The sequence below is a fragment of the Dermacentor albipictus genome, chromosome 5 (genome assembly GCF_038994185.2).
Source record: "Dermacentor albipictus isolate Rhodes 1998 colony chromosome 5, USDA_Dalb.pri_finalv2, whole genome shotgun sequence".
Classification (NCBI taxonomy): Eukaryota; Metazoa; Arthropoda; class Arachnida; order Ixodida; family Ixodidae; genus Dermacentor; species Dermacentor albipictus.
Window position 1 is genome coordinate 13,572,089 of NC_091825.1, and position 19,733 is coordinate 13,591,821.

At 48.3% G+C, this 19,733-nt stretch overlaps 2 protein-coding genes and 1 non-coding gene across 3 annotated transcripts in view; 2 read left to right on the forward strand and 1 right to left on the reverse strand.

Annotated features, from left to right (window-relative positions):
• The window catches only part of LOC135918040 (U8 snoRNA-decapping enzyme-like), a 38,162-nt gene extending 20,393 nt beyond the window's left edge, over positions 1 to 17,769 (forward strand). The window contains exon 2 of the mRNA XM_065451708.1: positions 17,128 to 17,769. Coding sequence (XP_065307780.1) covers positions 17,128 to 17,592 — 465 coding nt within the window. The 3' untranslated portion in view covers positions 17,593 to 17,769. The remainder of the gene's footprint in view (positions 1 to 17,127) is intronic.
• LOC135918033 (uncharacterized) lies at positions 8,580 to 9,692 on the forward strand. Its single transcript, XM_065451701.2, has one exon. The coding sequence runs from the start codon at positions 8,685 to 8,687 to the stop codon at positions 9,690 to 9,692; it is 1,008 nt and encodes a 335-aa protein (XP_065307773.1). The 5' UTR covers positions 8,580 to 8,684.
• On the reverse strand, positions 15,286 to 15,359 carry TRNAS-GGA (transfer RNA serine (anticodon GGA)). Its single transcript has one exon. It is a non-coding gene; the product is annotated as a tRNA-Ser (tRNA).
• Positions 17,770 to 19,733: the final 1,964 nt, after the last annotated feature.

The following is a 19,733-nucleotide window of genomic DNA, read 5'->3' on the forward strand; positions in this document are numbered from 1 at the left end:
TATTTTGCAATAAAATATTATGCCACAGCAAATATTGCCTACCTCACAGAACAAGTAAAATGTCTTTCTCAGTCAAAACATCATAGCAGGCTGAAAACAATAAACTATTTTCTGTGTATGTGGTGACGAAGCGTATAAATTGTCAAAATAACCTGTTTATATATACACTGACACGTGTACTAGTCTTTTCTGAGTGACCGCTCTTCACCGTCTAACAAATGTTATCGCACAGCGCAGGACGCGCCTGCACGTATCGGAAGTGTCTCGAATGTTATCGATGGTTCTTTTTGCTGTTTGGTGCCACCGAATCTTGTGCAATCTCATTTCATGTATGCGCGACGCGAATGGTGCAGAACTTTCTGGAAGACGCGTGAGCATCAGCGATTATTCTGTAATCTTCGCCCACTGATGTATAAAAGCCGACGCGCTTGATCAGCACATCAAATTTTCGCCGATCGCCGACTGTGTTTGCAGCTTTCGTTGAGCTTTGAAGTGTGGCCTGTTTTTGTGGCACAGGTTCGCCCAATGAAGTTAGTTTTGCCATTCACAGTTTGGTTCATGTGTCCTCGACCGTCACTACCACGTGACATCTGGTAGGGGTGCTGATTTGTTCATGTACCCGACGCCCCCGACAAGCCGTGATGCAAGCCCGGACCGCAAAGACAGCACCAACATCGTCCCAGAATATTGAGTAAGCCGCCGACTGCAACTGCTGCCCTCAGAGCACGGACTTCTACCTGAGAAAACCAAGAAGAGCGTGGCCAAGACAACACCAATGGCTGCCCCAGCGTACCTCATTCTGCTGCAACAACCTTGGGACACACCATCCTTTCATAGGCTGTTCGACACGGTGTCACTTTGATTCCGGCTGTGGAGTGGAATCTCGGCAGAACAACGTGCGTCATTCATTCATTCATAGATCATCGACTGAAGACCCAGAATCAAGACTAGAGACCTACGAGCTAATCGTGTCTTTTACTGGGACTCCGAAGACAAGCGGCAGGACGTATACTTCGCCTTAGAAGACGCCGCCAGAATGTGGTTTGAGAACGGCGAGTCGATCCTGACAACATGGGATCTATTCTGTAGTGGCTTATTCCTGCAGAATTTTACGAGTATGGTGCGCAAGGGCCGACGCTACGCTAGAAGCCCGACTACAATTACCCAACGAGACCATAGCGATCTTCACTGAGGAGATGGCGTTCCTGTCCCGCCACGCCGACCCGGATATGCCTGAGGAGACGAAAATTCGGTTCCTCATGCGTGGGCTAAAACAGGAGCTCTTCGCCGGCTAGATAGGCAGCCCGCCCAGGACTCTTATTGAATTCGTTTCCGAAGTAACAACCATTGAGAAGACGCTCGATATGCGGACAAGGCAGTATAATTACCGATACTACACCGATGTTCAATCACTCGGCAGTGAAGACATGCGAGAGACCACAAGAGCGGTCGTTCGCGAGGAACTGCAAAAGTCCCTCCCTAGGTCGCAGCCTCAAGCTGCCTCAATCGCTGACATCGTCAAAGAGGAGGTTCAGCGATCACTTGGGGTTACTGAAGTGAAACCCTCGTCGCCACAGCCCCAGCCGGAAACGATGACGTACGCCGCTGTAGCCCGCCGTCACGTTCCCCCTTCGCGCCCATGGCAGGGCCCAGTGACGCCACCGTTCCGTCGTCCACCACCACCGCCAGCACGCCAACCCATCGCCCTACGCAGCATTCCAAGGAAGACTGACGTTTGGCGCGCCCCCGACCACCGTCCACTTTGCTATCACTGGGGACAAGCCAAGCACACCTACCGTCGATGCCCTTACCGCGTGATAGGCCTGCGAGGGTTCGCGATCAACGCACCGCGCCCACAGCAAGGTAAACGCCCACGTGACATTGCCAACTATTTCACTGCCACACAGTGGAGCCCTCGACGTCCGTCCCGTCACCAGGCCGCTACCTGTTGCCGCAGCGCCGTCCATAAGCTGGCCCAGCCCGAGGCCGGACCATCAGCCCATATCCGGAAATCTATAGGCAGCAACCAATGGAGGTCCGGTTGCTGTTCGTCGAACTGACGAAGATCCTCCACCACCAACGAAGACACCGAAAAGACTTTTTCGACGAAGTATGAATGAGACGACGCCATGCCGACGAAGCCTGAAAGTCAAGAATGCGCCGATGAAAGACGACCTGACGACGCGACGTTCCAGCTTCAGTTCAACACGTTGTAGCCGTGATCCGACGCCAAGACTTAACGGAAATACAGCCAGACAAGCCACAGTAGGACAACTTCCTGCCACCCGCAGACGAATGGTCTCACGGATTGCCGGAACAAGACCTTCGCCGACATGCTAGTGACGTACGTCGACGTCGAGCACAAGACATGGGACGCGGTCCTGCTCTACGTAACCTTTGCTTACAACACGCGATGCAAGAAACACAGATCACGCCGTTCAAGCTGGTCTACGGCACGAATCTGACGACGACTCTTGACGCCATGCTGCCGTAAGTCACCGACGAAGAGAATCAATGTCGCCACATATCTAGAGCGCGCCGAAGAAGCCCGACAGCTCGCCCGCCTGCGCATCAAGAACCAGCGGAGGACCGACAACCGACACTACAAGCTTCGACGACGCTATGTCGAGGAGTAGCAACCCGGAGACCGTGTTTGGGTTTGGACCCCAATACGCCGACGAGGACTCCGTGAGGAACTATTACGCCGCTATTTCGGACCCTACAAGATCATCCGGTGCGTGAGCTCACTCGACTATGAGGTCGTGCCAGACGGCATTTCGCTATCAGAGCGACGCCGCTCACGACCTAAAATAGTCCATGTGTGCGGCTTAAGCCGTTCTACCAGCGCTAATGAACTTTGACACTTTACGTAGCTGAACTTTATACCTTTTGTTTTTTGGACTTTGTTACTGTGGCCTTTTCTTCTTTCTTGTTTTGTTGGTTTAGTTTAATAAGTGTCCTTATTGTTTTCAGCTCTCCTGTTTGGTTTACAGCAACGGGGCGATGCTCTTTGAGAAAGGGAATTGACACATGCACTTGTTTGTTTTTTCTGGGTGACCGCCTTTCACCGTCTAGCAAATGTTATCCCACAGCGTAGGACGCGCCTGCATGTATCGGAAGTTTCTCGAATGCTATCGATGGTTCTATTTACTGCTTGGTGTCACCGAACCTTGAGTAATCTGATTTCATATACGCGCGAGGCGAATGATGCAGAACTTTCTGGAAGAAGCGCGGGCTCCAGCCATAACTCTGGAACATTCGCCGACCGGTGTATCAATGCCGACGCGCTTGATCCGCAGATCGCCGACTGTGTCTGCTGCTTTCGTTGAGCTATGAGTGTAGCCTGTTTTTGTGGGCACAGGTTCGCCGAATAAAGTTAGTTTCGCCATTCACAGTTTTGCTGCTGTGTCCCTGACCGTCCCTACCACGTGACAATATATTTCTTATATTATGCAAATGAGCTGCCCCTATACATTCGAATGAGCGCTTCAATAGTACGACTAGGCAAAGGGCAACGAAGTATACCAATTAAAACCCTCGGATTCTGAAGCTTGTATTATCTGACGGTATGTCATTTCATTAACGTTCAGAAAGACAAACTTGACATGTTGAAACCAGTTACAATAGAACATGACCTTTACACTGTGAAAATTTTTCAAGCAATACATTCAACATGAAAGCCTCCCGATGCGGTGTTGATTCATCAAGACAACTTAGAATAATAAATGAGGTGCTCCATGGGCAATATTTGACAGAATCAAGAATCGGGAGGAGACAAGCTACGAATTACGTAATTTTTTTGTTTTTCTGGATGTTTTTTTTTGTGTGTGTGAGTGTGAGTGCGGCAGGTGTTTAAAAGCTTATTGCTGATTTTCTCATAACCCACTTTTTCACGTTTATTTCATGCACCAACAAGCATAATTACATTGACACGGATACTTTGTCAGTATCCGGTGACCGTATTTCACCGGCTAAAAGATGTTAAACATTATCGGTCAGCGCAGGATACGCCTGCACGTGTGGAAAGTTTCGCAAATGTTATTGATTGTTCTATCGGTTGTATGTTGTCGACGAACCTTGTATAATCTGATTGCATACGCGACACGAATTGTGTAGTAGCTTCTGGAAGGCGCCCGGGCATCATCGAATACACTAGAACTTTCGACGACCGATGCATGAAAACCGTCGCGCTTGACCCGCAGACGAGATTTTCTACGATCGCCGACATTGCTCGCCGCTATTGCTGCGATTGAGTCTGCATAATTTTTCACCGTCAGTACTACGCGACAATATTTCGAGCACATATATTTTCAATTAGGCTTTGCACGCCCAATTCTTACATCGTTAGCTGTGCAATGAGCTGTACAACAGCTTTTGATATGATATGGAATCGTCGTGCAGGTGTTTGCAAAGCGATCTTGTAGACAGATGGGGGGGGACGCGCGAGCGCAAGCGCTGATGTCGATATTTTGTGCACTGTTACTTCAAAGATAAAAGGAAACTGTTGCGACAGGCCTACATTCATTAATCAAACGTGTTTTCTTTATATCGTAAGGTCTATACAAATCACCAACTTATTGTTTCTAGCTTAGTTTACAGCAGGCTGGTTCACGCCGGATTGTCATGGATGAAGACGGAATAGTCCAGCAACAGTGCGCCGCAGCCGAGGAGCGAGCTTCGGCGCCGCGTCAGAGCTTGTGTCCCATACTTGCCTGCCCTCTTCCCGCGACCATCGCGAAGCAAAGCGTTCGCTTATCGGCGCGTGCCGAAACTTGCCGACGCGTGCCAGTGGTTGGGCTTTTACTCGCGCCTGTCATATATGTACACGCTCTGAACCACCCGCCGACGCGGTGTGCGCGGCAGCAGCAATAGTGGGAAAGTCGAAGAAGCAAAGAAAGCTTCGCCTTAATATCGTATATTCGGAGGCTGCTGGTATGGCAGCACTGGGCTTATGTGAGCGACGTGCACTCCTTTAACAAAGAACGGAGTGTACGTCGTCGAATACACTGACGATGTGTCGCCGAGTGTCCACACTTGGTGTCGCAGACTGGCCGCGTGCAAGGCGGCTCGCTTACTTGCTATTTGCTGCCGACCGAGAATAGAGAGTGCGAACTCTACGTTCATGTAACCGTGACACAATTGTCCAGACGCTAAAATGCTCACGAAAATAAACGTTTTATGACTCGCGGCGTTCATTGCAAGTGCCATCGGCTGCTGCTTCGACAACCGGGAGCTGTAGCCTACCGGCTCGAGCGATCGGCGGCTGCCGCAAGGTCAGTGCGCCGAGCGTGATGCTCCGCTTGGGAAAGTTTACTGCACTAATACGGCCCATCTGCAACAAAGCAAAGTTTCACAGAGCTGTTTGTCTTACTAGGACGGTGCTTTTTCGCGTACGGCAAATACGGGAAAGTCTCAAACGGGCGCACCGTTCTCTGGACTGTAACTGCCCGCGATGAAGACGGTAGGCCTTGCGCGCTTGCCGTGGGTATTACCGGTTACGAAGAAGTTTCTGCTAGCAATGGAACGCAGTTTGTTCCGAACTCTTTAACGCATGCATTAATATTAAGAGGCTAAATGAAAAATACATTTGGATATCTGTACACCGTCGGAGGAAAGAACTCCGTCGCTCGGTAGTCGCTGCGCGTGCCTGTCGGCGACACCAACTGGCCTCGGATGGTGTTGTTCGATCACTTCAGTGGCGTAGTACCTGGCGCTGATTGGTATATAAGGCGCACTTCTGACAACACTTCGTAATATTTATTATAATTACATGTCACCGACAACTTAGTGACACCACTGCGCAAGCGCTGTCCCTCTTCGTCCTTCTTGAGCTTTCCACGTTCAGGTGAAGTGCGGCTGCGTTTAAGGGCGTCTCGAAGCTTGCAGGCCGAAATAACCTCGTGCCGCTGGCATATGACCATTCAGTGTCCGCAAGTAGCGCGATGAGAACCGGCTCTCCGAGGAGCGAGAAAGTTGTGTGCTGTGACGGCATCTCCGGCCGTCGCTTATCCATGCTGCTTTCTTCGCCAGATAGCTCTTCTCGGACGGAAAACGAAATAAAACTCGTGCTCCATTTGCTAGTGAAGCAATTTGTGCACAAAACCAACACGACTAGCCGGCCTTTTTAAGAAAATAACACAATCAAAACCACCACAAACCGGCGTCTCAATCCGCGCTATAGGGCTGCGTTGTTTGTTCGTCTGCTTCTCGTATCTAACCATGCAGAGGCCGCTCGTGACAGCCGTGTTCGGAGGATCTCGTACCTATTGTATCCCCACAGCGCTCTGTGCCATAATGAAGCACAGAGCGCTATGGGGATACAATAGGTACGAGGCCCTCCGAGGAATCTGGAAAGGTGTAATGGTTCCAAGACTTACTTTTGGAAATGCAGTTGTTTGCTTTAAATCAGGGGTACAATCAGTACTCGACGGGAACCAAATGTCAGTGGGTCGCCTCGCATTGGGCGCTCACGGGAACACTACAAATGAAGCTGTGCAGGGTGATATGGGCTGGACTAGTTTTGAAGTGAGGGAAGCTCGCAGTAAGATTGAGTATGAAAAACAGCTGAGGAATATGGAAGAAAGTAAATGGGCTGGCAGAGTGTTCAGGTATCTCACAGGAAAAACATTGATTCACAGTGGAGGAAAAGAACTAGGAAACGTACCAGCAAGTATGCGGCCTGTATGGTGGGCAACACAGCAACAATCAAGGTATAGCGGAAAGTCAGAAAGGCTGAAATAATCTCATTGGTGGCGGCAATGGAAAAGAAACCTGCCCTGAGTAACTACTTAAGAGGAAAAAACAAAATCAGCAAAGAAACCATTTATGATAACTCAAAGGGAAGCTCATCACTTCTAGAAGCGAGATCGGCATGCCTTAGAACACGCACCTATAAAGCGAGATATAAGAAGGAAGAAGAAGCATGTGCTTGCTGCGACAAAGCTAGGGAAACGACGGAGCGTATTTTATTAGAATGGGAAGACGTCCACCCAGTGGTCGATTGAGGCGCTGCTGTCCTACTTGAAGCCCTTGGATTCAGCGAGAGCAGTGGTAAAGCAAACATGTCCGCAATAGACATTAGTAAGAGGCGACTGGAGGATTGGTGGAAGAAAAGTAGGGAAACGACAAAAGACGGAGACGTACAAAAGCACAGTTCGCAATAGGGGATCAGAAAATTTGGGCGTGGTAGTTCATGGTGTTTTTTTTGTGTCTTTTTTCATTGTTTAACCTAGGTAGTATATTAGGCAGTATAGTAGCAAGAGCTTGGTGGCGCAACCCACCGCCCCGTTCCAAAGGGGACGCTCATAACATCCATCCATCCATCCGGAAACAGTATTGCCGCTTTACCAGGTGTTCTGTGGCTTTACTGGGTTTCTGGCTGCTGCGCCTCGATCGTGCTCCCGCCAGTTTGGTTCAACCAAACTGGCGGGAGGGTTGCCAGATTTGGCTACTTTGCGCCAAATTGGCTTAATTAATGGCTTAATTGGCTTAATTAATTAAATTAATGATAAAACGAGACAAACGTTTTGTGGCATAGTCCTAGAATAACTAAGTACCCTCTCTCCATACTCAACAAGCAACTCGATAATCATTGCCTTTAGGTCCAATTCGCACTGAATAATGTCATATAGGTGACGGCGAGCTGGCTGACACGCAGACAGACAGAGGCACGACCTCTGCAGTGAACTGTAAGGAGAGCTTGTCGGACGAACCCGAAAGCAAGCGAACGACGGCAAAAATTGGAGGACGCTTAAGCTTCGCCTTCAAGAGTGGAACGCGACAGCGTTCCCGTCGACCCGCCAAGGGGTGTGAGGCAATGGGCTACGGCGCAGCGACTACGCGCCCCGCATCGGACGCGGTGAGCGTCGAGCAACGCAGCGTTCGGCGCGGCAACGAAATGTGCGCCTGAGCAAGCGACGCACGCCTGAGCCTTAGAAACAACTCGTTTCTAAGGCAACACCGCGTTCACTAGAGGCGCTTTTGTAATGCTTTGAAGCATCGAACTCGTGGCTGAGTGTTCATATTGCCAGAAGCATTTTAGAATACTGTAATGACCTAGGTGAACACTGTGCCATGTTACAGTTAGATATGCAGAATGCTTTCGACCGTGTGGCCCATAAAATTCTTTTCAGTATTCTAGAACACATAAAGGTAGGGGATTTGATCTTAGATGGGGTAAAGATGTGCTATCAAGACTGTACTGCCAGCCTCATTATAAACAAGGAGGTTACCAAAACCTTTAGTGTCCGGTCATCTGTGCGCCAAGGGTGTGGTTTGTCGCCTCTTTTATTCGCAATTTACCTAGAGCCGCTTTGTAGGAAAATCAAGAATGACAATAGAATATCGAGTTTCAGAGTGCAGTCCGCGGAAGTGAAAGTGCTGGCATACGCGGATGACATCGCGTTGTTTTGCCGGGATAAAGAAAGCATCGAAATCGCGGTCGCAGAGGCTTTATCATACTGCAGAATGACAGGCAGTGCTATCAACTTTGATAAATCCCTAGGGTTATGGATCGGCAACTGGGAAGACACCCGAGTACGTTTGCAAATATCCGCTGGACAGTCACGCCGGCAAAGTACCTGGGGGTGCCGCTTGAGCACTACCGTGACGCCGTTGATTACTGGAATGCCGAAACTGAAAGGGTTCGTGAACGTACACTTAAATGGGGAGGCCACAATTTCTCTATGTTTGCTCGTGCGACAGTGTGCAACCTGTTTGCCGTTGCCAAAATTTTTTACGTGCTCCAAGCGTTGTGCATGTCAAGGGCTAACATACAACGTTTACACAGAGTACTCGCAGTGTTTGTATGGGGTTCAAGCTGGGAGCGCACCAGTCGCACTAATCTCTTTCGCTCGGTTAAAAATGGAGGATTAGGTCTGGCACATTTGTTCATTAGGCAGATTGTGTCGAGGTTTGTTTTCTTACGGGACCAAAATGACCCATTTTTATTAACTATGTTTCAAACAAGGCTGAGCGAAGCTATACCCGAGTTTATTGTATCGTCACATCGGTGCAGTCGAGGCAGAGCGCGTGGTTTCCTAAAAGAGGTAGTCTTGGCTTTTCAGCTGTTAAAGGTTCGGTTCTCCATGGAATACCTAAGTAGGGTACCACGAAAGCGCTTATATAAGGACCTGGTAGACACAATGCTGCCGGTGCCATTGTATCGCTCGATGTTCTGCATTGGACCTGAAAAGGACGTACTAAAAAGAGTAAAACGAATGCCAGTTCGCCCGTCGGTAAAGTCCTTCTTTTCCCAGCTCCACACCAATACTTTACCTGTCAAACCGTGGCTAGATGAAAAAGGTCTTTCCGTGCCTTGGAGCGTCAACTGTTTACTATGCCGGAAACCCGAAACAATAGAACACATTTTTCTTGACTGTTGGGATGCTGTGTTCCATTGGGACATCTTACAGAGAACACTAAAGAAGGACTTGCCGATTACACCATATGGGATTCGTTTCTTGCCTACTCTAAATGAAGACAATGTACCCTATGACATGTTCATGCTGGTGTCCTTACATAGTTTATGGAAAACTACAATGGCCGTGCGACATGCCGAAGTAAATGCCCGGCCTGTTAGAGAATACTTCATTGAAAGCATATGTCGTATTAAGGAAATATATAATTTGCAAAAAGAAAAACCAACGTGGCTCAGTGTGATGACTGAGCTAGCGAATTTCAAGCGTTTTTAGCCCTGTGACTGCCAACCAATGGCAGAGATGTTGTCGTGACCGTTGTCTATTGTTAAAATGTCTTGTTTTGTAGCCTTGTTGTCATGTCGGTAATAAAGAAAAAAAAACTCGTGGCTGAGTGGTAGAGTCTCCGTCTCACACTCCGGAGACCCTGGTTCGATTCCCACCCAGCCTATCTTGCAAGTTGTTTTTTATTCATGAAGTGCCTGCTGGGATTTATCGCTCACGGCCAACGCCGCCGACGCCGACGACACCGGCTTTTCTGCGACACGAGCTCCTTAACGCTGTCGCGTTAAAAACAGCGCGTTCGTCGGACTCGGCCAGCGGTCGTCCCCACCTTGCGTCCCGCAATATTGCGAGACGCGTCCAGCAACGCCGCGAACGTCACTGCGCCTACAAAGAAAAGTGATGATACGCGTGAGCGGTAAAGCCGAAATAAATGCACGTGGCAATATGCTAAATTTCAAAGGGCAAAGGCCAGTTTCCTTACTGAGAAATATCACAACATAAGGTTCCCTTTCCTGATGCTGACAGCGTTTAAACATTGCAATTTGGGGAGCTGGAGTTCAGACTTATACTTCTGGCTAAAAGAAAAACCTGGAAGGTCCCTACCATTAAATGCAAGCATAGCTCACTTTCACATATGGCCGAAAACAGGAATAATTTTTTATAATTAAAGTTATAAAATGCATCACATTTACGTTTGAGTCCCAGGTGACGCTGAAGCAGTAGTTTATTTCGCCAGGTGTGCCACTGTTTTAATTATAGTGTGACAACATATTACCTGACGTTGAGTCGTTCCTAGTTGCCTCCGAAATTCAGCAACCCTTTATCAGCTTATGCATGCACCACAAACGACTACTTAAATTAACATTGGCTATTAAAGGGAAGCTGAAAGCTTTTCCAGAAAAAATGAGTGAAGAGCAGTACGCCGTGGTATTCAACCCTCTGAATTCAAATATCGCATCAAAATTGAGCGAAAGAAAGCGCAAACATATTTTATTTCGACGAAAAGTGCTGCAGCAGCAGGCACGCCCAGCTCGCGCGCCTCGTTTCCGCCTGTGATTGGTCGGGCGCATCGTGACGTCAACAATGGTGTTCGTCCGGACCGACTGCTGCCGCTACACACGAAGCACGGTGCAAAGTAGTTTGGTGGTATTTTGCTGAGACGGTCATGGAAATTTTCGAGAGCTTGCGTTTCTCTAGGAGTTCGGCGCTACGTCCAAACTCTACGAGAGCGATTTTGCGCGCGACGGTGACGGGCGACGGCTTCGAGCGACAAAACGGGCCGTCGCTTGAACAAATCGCTCGGCGTTGTCGCTCGGTCGCGTGTTTCTAGAAATCTGGAACTCGTCGCTCGTCGCCCGGAAATGCTATGAGCGACTAGCCAATTGTTCGAAGCCGAAACTGGATGTACATAACTCAAATACTGCTGTTTGTCGCATGGAACGAGCCAACTATTGAATTTTACACGTGCAAGACTAAGAACCTAGTGCAAGACCTTCAGAAATATGTTATGCTCCTTCATCAGTAAAACACATCAACTCAAATTGATAAAGCATGCGTCACGCTAGTTTCGGCGCGTATATTGCTGCCCTCATACCGGGAAGTCGTCGCTCAAAGCCGTCGCTCGCGTGGAGTTCGGCTTGCAGACGACGAGTGAACGCGACAGCCATCGCCTCGCTTAGCGCTGTCGCTGTCGCATGCAAGATCACTTGTAAGGGGTTCATACTTCTACATACTACACGTACGTACATACTTGTACATACTACGTGTACGAGCCGATTGCGACGAGCCGGCCTCTCAAGAAGCAAAAAATGCTGGTGCAAGCACTGCTTTCCACGCGAACGAAGTCGAAGTGTTAGCATCTCCTTGTGTTGGAAATGTTCTTTGGCGAGTATGTTTTTTGCTAAGCTGCATTCAGCGTTCCAGTGAGTACGTTTCCGGGCAAACAACTGTAGTGTTATGTTCCTGCATGCCTCCTCGTAGAACGTAAGCGGTGATACGATCTTCAGCATTTGTCCGCTGCCCCAAAGCTGTCGGCAATCTACACAGACGGTTTAAACGCGGGAAAAGTTTACCGGCTGTTGTAGCACGTGTAGTAAAGAACCTTCATCAGCGCGCCATCCGCACGCTACTCGTAACCGGCGAATTCCGTCGGCTACGTGAGATGGTCGGTTTCTTATGTGTGCGAGAGAAGGGGGAGCGCAGCGTCTTGGTGTGAGCAGGCTTTCCAACACATGCAAATTTTACGTTTGCACTGCGTTATGGTAGCTGCGTGCAGGCTGTTTCACAACACACGAGCGAATAGAAAATTCGCGGCGCTTGGCGATAAAACCTGCGTCAAGGGTGGGCGATAAACATGCACCTTCCGTTCAGCGTGCTAAATATTTTTTTTAGGAGAACCCAAAGCACACATTATTGATAAACTCCGGTAGTAATCGTCACAGAAGAGGTTAGAGCACAACACTTGTTCTTGAGCGCTTGAAGTTGTTTCGCTTCAGAGCAGCCTCCCACTTAGCTAAAAGCTTCTTGTCTTGCAGGAACTAATGGAACATCGGAACATCGTCGCGGCCGCGGGTTTTCGTGCAAGCGTAGGCTGCACAGAACGCCGGCATGATCGGCCTACAAGTTCAATTGATGCTGCGCACGTCAACAACCACTCCTATATACACACAAATAAAGGAATGTAGGGTCGAGCGAAGCAGATTAGAACGGCACGCACGCAGAAATAAGCCCGGTCAGGCACGGTCGCGGAGACTGTTAAGGAGCGGAACACCAGTGTTGACGTCACTAAGCCGCGGTTTCCTGTCTACACTCGCATCGTCAGCGTTAGCAGCAGCGCGCGGCGCTCGACGGGGGCGGAGCTACAGCGCAATTTTAACCGACTATTGCGTCACTCCTAAGTTGAAAATCCCCCCCCAAAAAAATTTTACCTTCAAGGTTTATAAGGTTCGCGCATCCGTATATGAGCGTCTTTTTGAATTCGACAGACTCTTCAGCTTCCCTTTAACAGCCTTAAGCTGCACTAGTTTATGTAAGGGAAACAGTTTAAATGTGATCGCTGACTTTTCAGCAAAGAAAATGCACTTTATATTAGCCTTCTTTCCTGTCACAAATTTATTGTCGTTGCTTTCTCTCAGCGGCCAAATTAACTGCACTACTTCAACGTCACATTCAATGACAGCTATGAATCGCTTCATCCTAGGTTTTCCTCTTGCAGGGAGAAAGGCAGAATTGTGGTATGAACAGCGATAGCTTGCAAAGAAATTCAAATGATACCTCCGAGTAAAGACAGGGGTTCCGCAAAAAAAAATTCATATGCTCGGAACAACAAAAATGGAAAAAGATGCAGACTAACTTGACTGCACACTACTCTGTGAGAACACTGCAAGCGACACAACTGTCTTAACAGTCACATAGGATAGTTCTGTGCTGAAATATTTCAGTAAAACACAGAATAAGGGCCAAATTATCGTTAAGGTATCGCACTTAAACATATTTTTTAAATAAATTAAACGTACTGATCCAAAACAATACACGTAAAAGATATTGAAAGTTCACCATGATTTGCGCGTGGGTTTTTACATTTCACAAACGAATACTGAAAACGAGCTTCACAGCACTAAATTTCTTAAATTTGAAATTGCAAGTTTCATTTAGCTGTGTGTAAAGGTGATATTTTTCTTGCGCTCGAAATAGCATGCAGTGGCCGTCAGATTTTTAAACCACAATAAACGTTCAATATTCCTGCCATGTTTTGTATTTAAGCTCATCAGCTGCTTATGATGTTTACTCCATTGTTGCTTCTCTTTTGACGGAATCGCAATCTCCGGTTCTTTACTGTCGTCATTGTACAAGAGAGCGGGCGGCCGCTACCTTCGGCGACCGCACTTGATGTGCCATTGGTATTATTTTCATTGCCTCCACGCCTAAGAGTGTGTTCGACACACTTCCAATGTGGGGTCATCTTTTCCTCAATTTCGGAGGTCAGCGAACAGTGTTGAGGCACATTTCATGCGATATTTTTGTGGTTTCGCTTATTTTTCGTCTGTAGTCGCAACCTGCGAGTGTTATTTACGCGATCATGTTTTAATACAGTGCATGCATGATGATGAATGTAATATCGCAACCGCATATTGAGTCGGCAACAAAATTACACAGCTCCCATCGTAGTCTCAAAGCTAGCGCCTTATTCAAGTTGCAAAGAGCCAAAAGGAAAAAGAAGGCTGCTAACAAACCTAAAAACACTTGCTATCTGAAACAGGCTACGTTAACTGACGTTCGCGCCGTTCAAATAGTGCAACATGATTTTCAGTTGGAAACCTTCAATGATGTCATAAAATCACTAACAGAACCGAACAAAGCGGTGTAGTTGCTGCCGTTCTTGCAAACATGATCATAAGTTCTCCACTCGAAAACTCGTATCACTTTATGCAAGTAACAGCACCAACAAACCACCGCTACTGCTGGCCAAAGGTTCAGTATCGCCAAGAAAATAACATGCCAGGAGAAACCGTTGCATGTGGCTCCACCTGGGCAGCCGGCACTGTGGCTTGAAAAGGCAACGTGACATTTTATCATGCTTACATATAGTCAACTTTAATGCAGAACAAATATTTTATTTTTCTTACTCATTGCACATTTTAAATTGCTCTTACCTTTCGCGGACTGCAAGTCGATGTCGCACCTGGCAACAATGGGGCACACCATTCGAAACGGTGGAGGTGCGCGCTTCGAAATTGCCTACGAAGAATGCTTTTCGGCGCGCTCCATCGCGGGAACACGTGCTGATTATGCTACGCGTTTCAACGCGGCGGCGGCGGCGGCGGCGGTGGCAGCAGCAGCCCATTTTAAGTCCGCTGCAGGACGAAGGCCTCTCCCTGCGATCTCCAATTACCTCTGTCCTGCGCCAACCGATTACAACCAGCACCCGCAAATTTCCTAATTTCCTCGCATCACCTAGTCTTCTGCCATCCTCTACTGCGCTTCCATTCTCTTGGTACCCATTCTGTCGCCCTAATGGTCCAACGGTTATCGAATCTGCGCATTACATGACCTGCCCAGCGCCATTTATTTCTCTTAATGTCTAATAGAATATCGTCTCTACCCGCTTGCTCTCTGATCCAAACCGCTCTCTTTCTTCCTCTTAAAGTTATGCCTAGCATTCTTCATTCCATCGCTCTTTTCGCGGTCCTTAACTTGTTCTCAAGCTTCTTTGTCAGTCTCCAAGTCTCTGCCCCTTATTTCAGCACCGGTAAAGTGCACACATTGTATATTTTCATTTTCAATGATAACGGTGAGCTCTCAGTCAGGAGCTCACGATGTCTGCCGTATGCGATCCAACCCTTTTTTATTTTTCTATGAATTTCCTTCTCGTGGTTAGGTTTCCCTGTGATTAGTTGACCTAGGTAAACGTACTCCTTCACAGACTCTAGAGGCTGACTTGCGATCTTGAACTCTTGTTGCCTTGGCCGGCTATTCATCATTATCTTTGTTCTTCTGCATATTATCCACCCAATCGTAGCAAACGCTACAAAGGAAACCCATATGATTTGCTCGAAAGAAAAGCTTCGCAGTTGAAGAAAAATTCGGCCTGGTCCGGGACTCGAACCCGGGACCACCGCCTTTCCGGGGCAGCCGCTCTACCATCTGAGCTAACCAGGCGGCTAGCAGATGGCAGGGCGAAGTCGAACTCATCAACAACTCTGAAGCAAAGGCAAGGGTTTGACGTAATAGTTCCGCGGAAGCCCGCAAGGCGGAGGGAAGTAATTAATAAAGGGAAAATGAGACATCCACCCAGTCGTAGCAAATGCTACAAAACTTCGCAGTTGAAGAAAAATTCGTCCTGGTCCGGGACTCGAACCCGAGACCACCGCCTTTCTGGGCGGTGGTCCGGGAAAGGTCCCGGAACCCTACTCTTTCACTCTCCCTTCTAAGGTCCTCAATCATTTGTTGCAACTCGTCTGCATTGTTGCTGAATAGAACAATGCCATCGGCAAACCGAAGGTTACTGAAGTATTCACAGATCCTTGCTCGTAAACCTTCCCAGTTTAATACCTTTAAAACTTCTTCCACGCACGCAGTGAATAGCATTGGAGAGATTGTGTCTCCTTGTCTGACCCCTTTCTTCATAGGTATCGTCCTACTTTTCTTGTGTACAATTAAGGTGGCTGTGGAATCTCTGTACATATTTTCCACGGTATTTACGTAAGCGGTCTGTACTCCTTGATTACGCAGTGCCTCTATGACTGCGTGGATCTCTACTGAATGAAATGCTTTTTTGTATTCTATGAAAGCCATATATAGAGGCTTATTGTACTCTGCGGATTTCTCGATAACCTGATTATTGATATGGATGTGATCCATTGTAGAATATCCCTTCCTGAAGCCAGCCTGTTCCCTTGGTTGACTAAAGTCCAGTGTTGCCCTTATTCTATTGGGGATTATCTTGATATTTTATATAATACTGGGAGTAGGCTAATGGGCTCAATGCAGGTATCCCCAAACATTTTCAGAAACATGCCGTTGACTAGCGCGCTTACAAAATTTATCGACTCGACTCCTCCCCCCTTCACTCTATATTTTACATATTTTTTCGAACTAAACATCTTCACAATTGCTATTTCGTGTAGCTTAAACACACCAAGTGATAGCATTTTGAAAACATGTAAACAATAGCTTGACACAGCGCTAGGTGCTTGTAGCCTGCTCCAGATGTGCCAAGCTAACTAGTAGCCAACTTGGACGCAGTTGCCAAGGTCAGCGCATTCTGCCAGGAGGGTGTGGTGGCTTGGTGAGGCTATGCACGCATGGCGGGTTTTGCGCGAGTGAACAGTGGGATCTGCCTAGGCTGTGTCCGTCAGGTTCAGTTGCTTCAACGAAACTTTTATGAACAAGCAATCATTGACCCTATGATTGCATGTATCCGCGTCGTTCAAAGTGGCCTTTCTCTGCCATTCACCACCATTCACAGTATGGTGCATTGATGCTGCACTTTTGCATCGTATGATGGACACTGCACACAGAGGTCTCGCGGCGTACAACGCTGCACTGCCTAACCTTGAACTGCACTGCGAGTCGCCCACGTCACGCATGCATGCATGGTTGCTCTTCGCAAAAAGGGATCAATGAGATATTATCCAAACCTTCCGGGCTGATAGTGGTGTTCGAATATTTCCTTTTTCATTTAAATTTCTTTTTTCGCACTGCCTGATTATGTGCATTGTTTTCTTGTCCTTTTTAGTTCCTCCGCATCTTAACTATACAAACTGCTGCTGTACTTGTGCGAGACGAAAAACTGGTGACGCCTACTCCTTGCCCTTTTTATCGGTTAACAACTGCCTGATAAATTTAGCGAATATTCCTAGGGGTTGTATTTAACTGGGAAGCTCATTTGTGAGGCATATATGCGAGGTGCTTAAGTGTTGCGCAGGCGGTGGTGCGCTTCGACGGTTACCTTGGCTTCCCTGGAGGCCTGGTGGACCCGGGCGAGAGCCCAGCGCAAGCCGTGAACCGGGAGCTGCGCGAAGAGCTGAACGCGGACACCTCTAGGTTCTGGGCCACCGAGGGCGACCACGTGATCAGCTTCCGGCAGCAGGAGCGCCGCTTCGCGTGCCACTTCTACGCACTGCGCGTGTCGGCCGACGAGCTGCTGGCCACCGAGCGCGCCGCCATCGGCAGCCGGGAGCACGGACACGAGACGCTGGGCATCTTGCGGGTGCCCCTCTACACCATGGCCGACGGAGTGCGGGGCCTGCCGGTGTTCCTCGCGCAGCGCTTCGCCGGAACCGCGCGCGAGCAGCTGCTCTACGCGGCCGTCAGGCTCGGCTTGCTGGACGAGGCCGCGGCGCGCACCGCCCTCGGCCAGAGCGAGACCGCGTTGGCCAAGAGCAGGTAGCACTCGCGGAAACGAATGGGCTCCGCCGGATTTCCACTGTGCAGCGATTCGGGTGCCGGTGCAGTTATGGACAGCGATGATCAAGTTTAGCCTGTCTGGCTTGATTGCCGTGCGGGCCTGCCTTCTTTGTAGCTGGCGCGCGAACGAACGAATATTACGCACGCTTGTTAATATATACACGTGTGTGTGTCTGTCTTTCTAGAGGACCACGGGCGGGAACTAATCTTCCCACGCTGATGCCCAACGTGGGCCGTATATTGGCCTATTTGTGCGGTTTGTAAGCCATGATGAAAACGGGTCGATCAGTCAAATCCATACAAATTGAATGCTTGTTCTATGTAGTACCTTTTAGCGTTGCGCAAGCTTTTACGTTTGAATGGTGTGCGTGAAGAATGCTTACTTATGTAATAAATTCTGGGGTGTTGCGTGCCGAAACCACGATATGGTTATGACGCACGCCGTAGTGGGAGACCCCGGGTTAATTTGGACCACCTCGGTTTCCTTAACGAGCACGCAATGCACAGTACACGTGTGTTCGTTCATATCCATCGAAATGCGGCTGCAGCGGCCGGGATTCGATCCCCCAACTTGGGGCTTACCAGCGCAACACCAAAGTCACTACGCCACCACGGTGGGTGCTTATGCATTTTATGTTATATATACATGATATCGCCAATGAACCTTCTGGCGATGTCGGCGCACCCGAACATCCTCTTTGTTCGGTTTCGCGACAGCTTTCATTAATAATATCCAGGGGAGATAACGCAGAGAATTGCTTGTGATGATGCATTCTTCTTTTCTTTGGAATGGTGGACGATCGTAACGAAGACTGGGCAGCATCTGAGCAAAAAATCGTCCAATTTTGTTGAGAGAAGCTCTGCGTAACTACAACAAGCCTACAGTTTGTGTGAGTTTACAGACTAGTGAAGTATGATGATAAGAAACGTAGACCAATTATAGCGAAATTAACGTGTTTCAAGGACAAAGTGCATATTATTTCATGTGCACGTAACCTGAAGCGTACTTCCTTTTCCATCAGGGAAGATCTCGCGCTCGAAATGCGAAGAATAATAAAGAAACTTTAATCGTTTGCGAAGGCGCAAAACAAGCGTTTCAGGTTGCCTTTGATAAACTTCACATAGCAGATAGTGTTGTGCCGACAAGCAGATAGCTAGGCCAGAGTAAATGTGCAAATTATTCCAACGAGTCGAGTGCAGGTCATTATTCACTATCATATGCAAACACCCGCAGTCTCGTGCGAAAACGCGATATACTACCTTCGGTCCTATACGTTAGTGAATCGAACATCGTCATTCTTCCAGAAACATGGCTGAACCCCAACATTACAGACGATGAAATTCTTCCCGATGCACATTCATACAACATATACAGGCGTGATCGTATTGATAAAAGAGGCGGTGGCGTTCTAGGAAGAAACAGGGCTATGACGGCATACTCAGTTAACACCGATCCAAATCTCGAAATTGTCTGGGTATCCTGTTTAATATCTTCTGTCGGCTCACCCGAACATCCTCTTTGTTCGGTTTCGCAACAGCTTTCATTAACAACATCCAAGGGCGATAACGCAGAGAATTGCTTGTGATAGGCGCTTGTTACCGTCCGCCAGATTCTCCTCATTCGTTGGTTAATGAGCTGCGCATCAGTATTACTAAGGCTACTGAGCTATCTCCTAACGATATCATCTATCTCATGGGAGATTTTAATTAACCCCTAATCAACTGGGCTCAACTATCATCATCTTGTCACATTTCAACGAAATTTTATAATTTGACACTTGATTACAACCTGACCCAAGTCATTAACCAACCCACCCGTGAGACCAATATATTAAGTCTAATACAGAGAGAGAGAGAAACAACTTTATGGAGCCGAGCTCGACATCTTCTTAGACGCCGTCGATGGAAGTGGTTCCCTCTTCACGGGACCCATATGCTTCCTTAGCCGCCTGGCCCCTGGAGATCAGGACGAGCTGGTCTTCCAGGGCGGTGCTGGTTAGCAAGGTCTCCCATCGCTCGGTAAGGGTGGATGAGGGATGGGGTAGGGTAGCGGGGCAGTTAAGAGGTGGGGGGATCGCCTTGATGAAATCGCATACTCCAATGACGTGTTGGAGCATGCCTAAC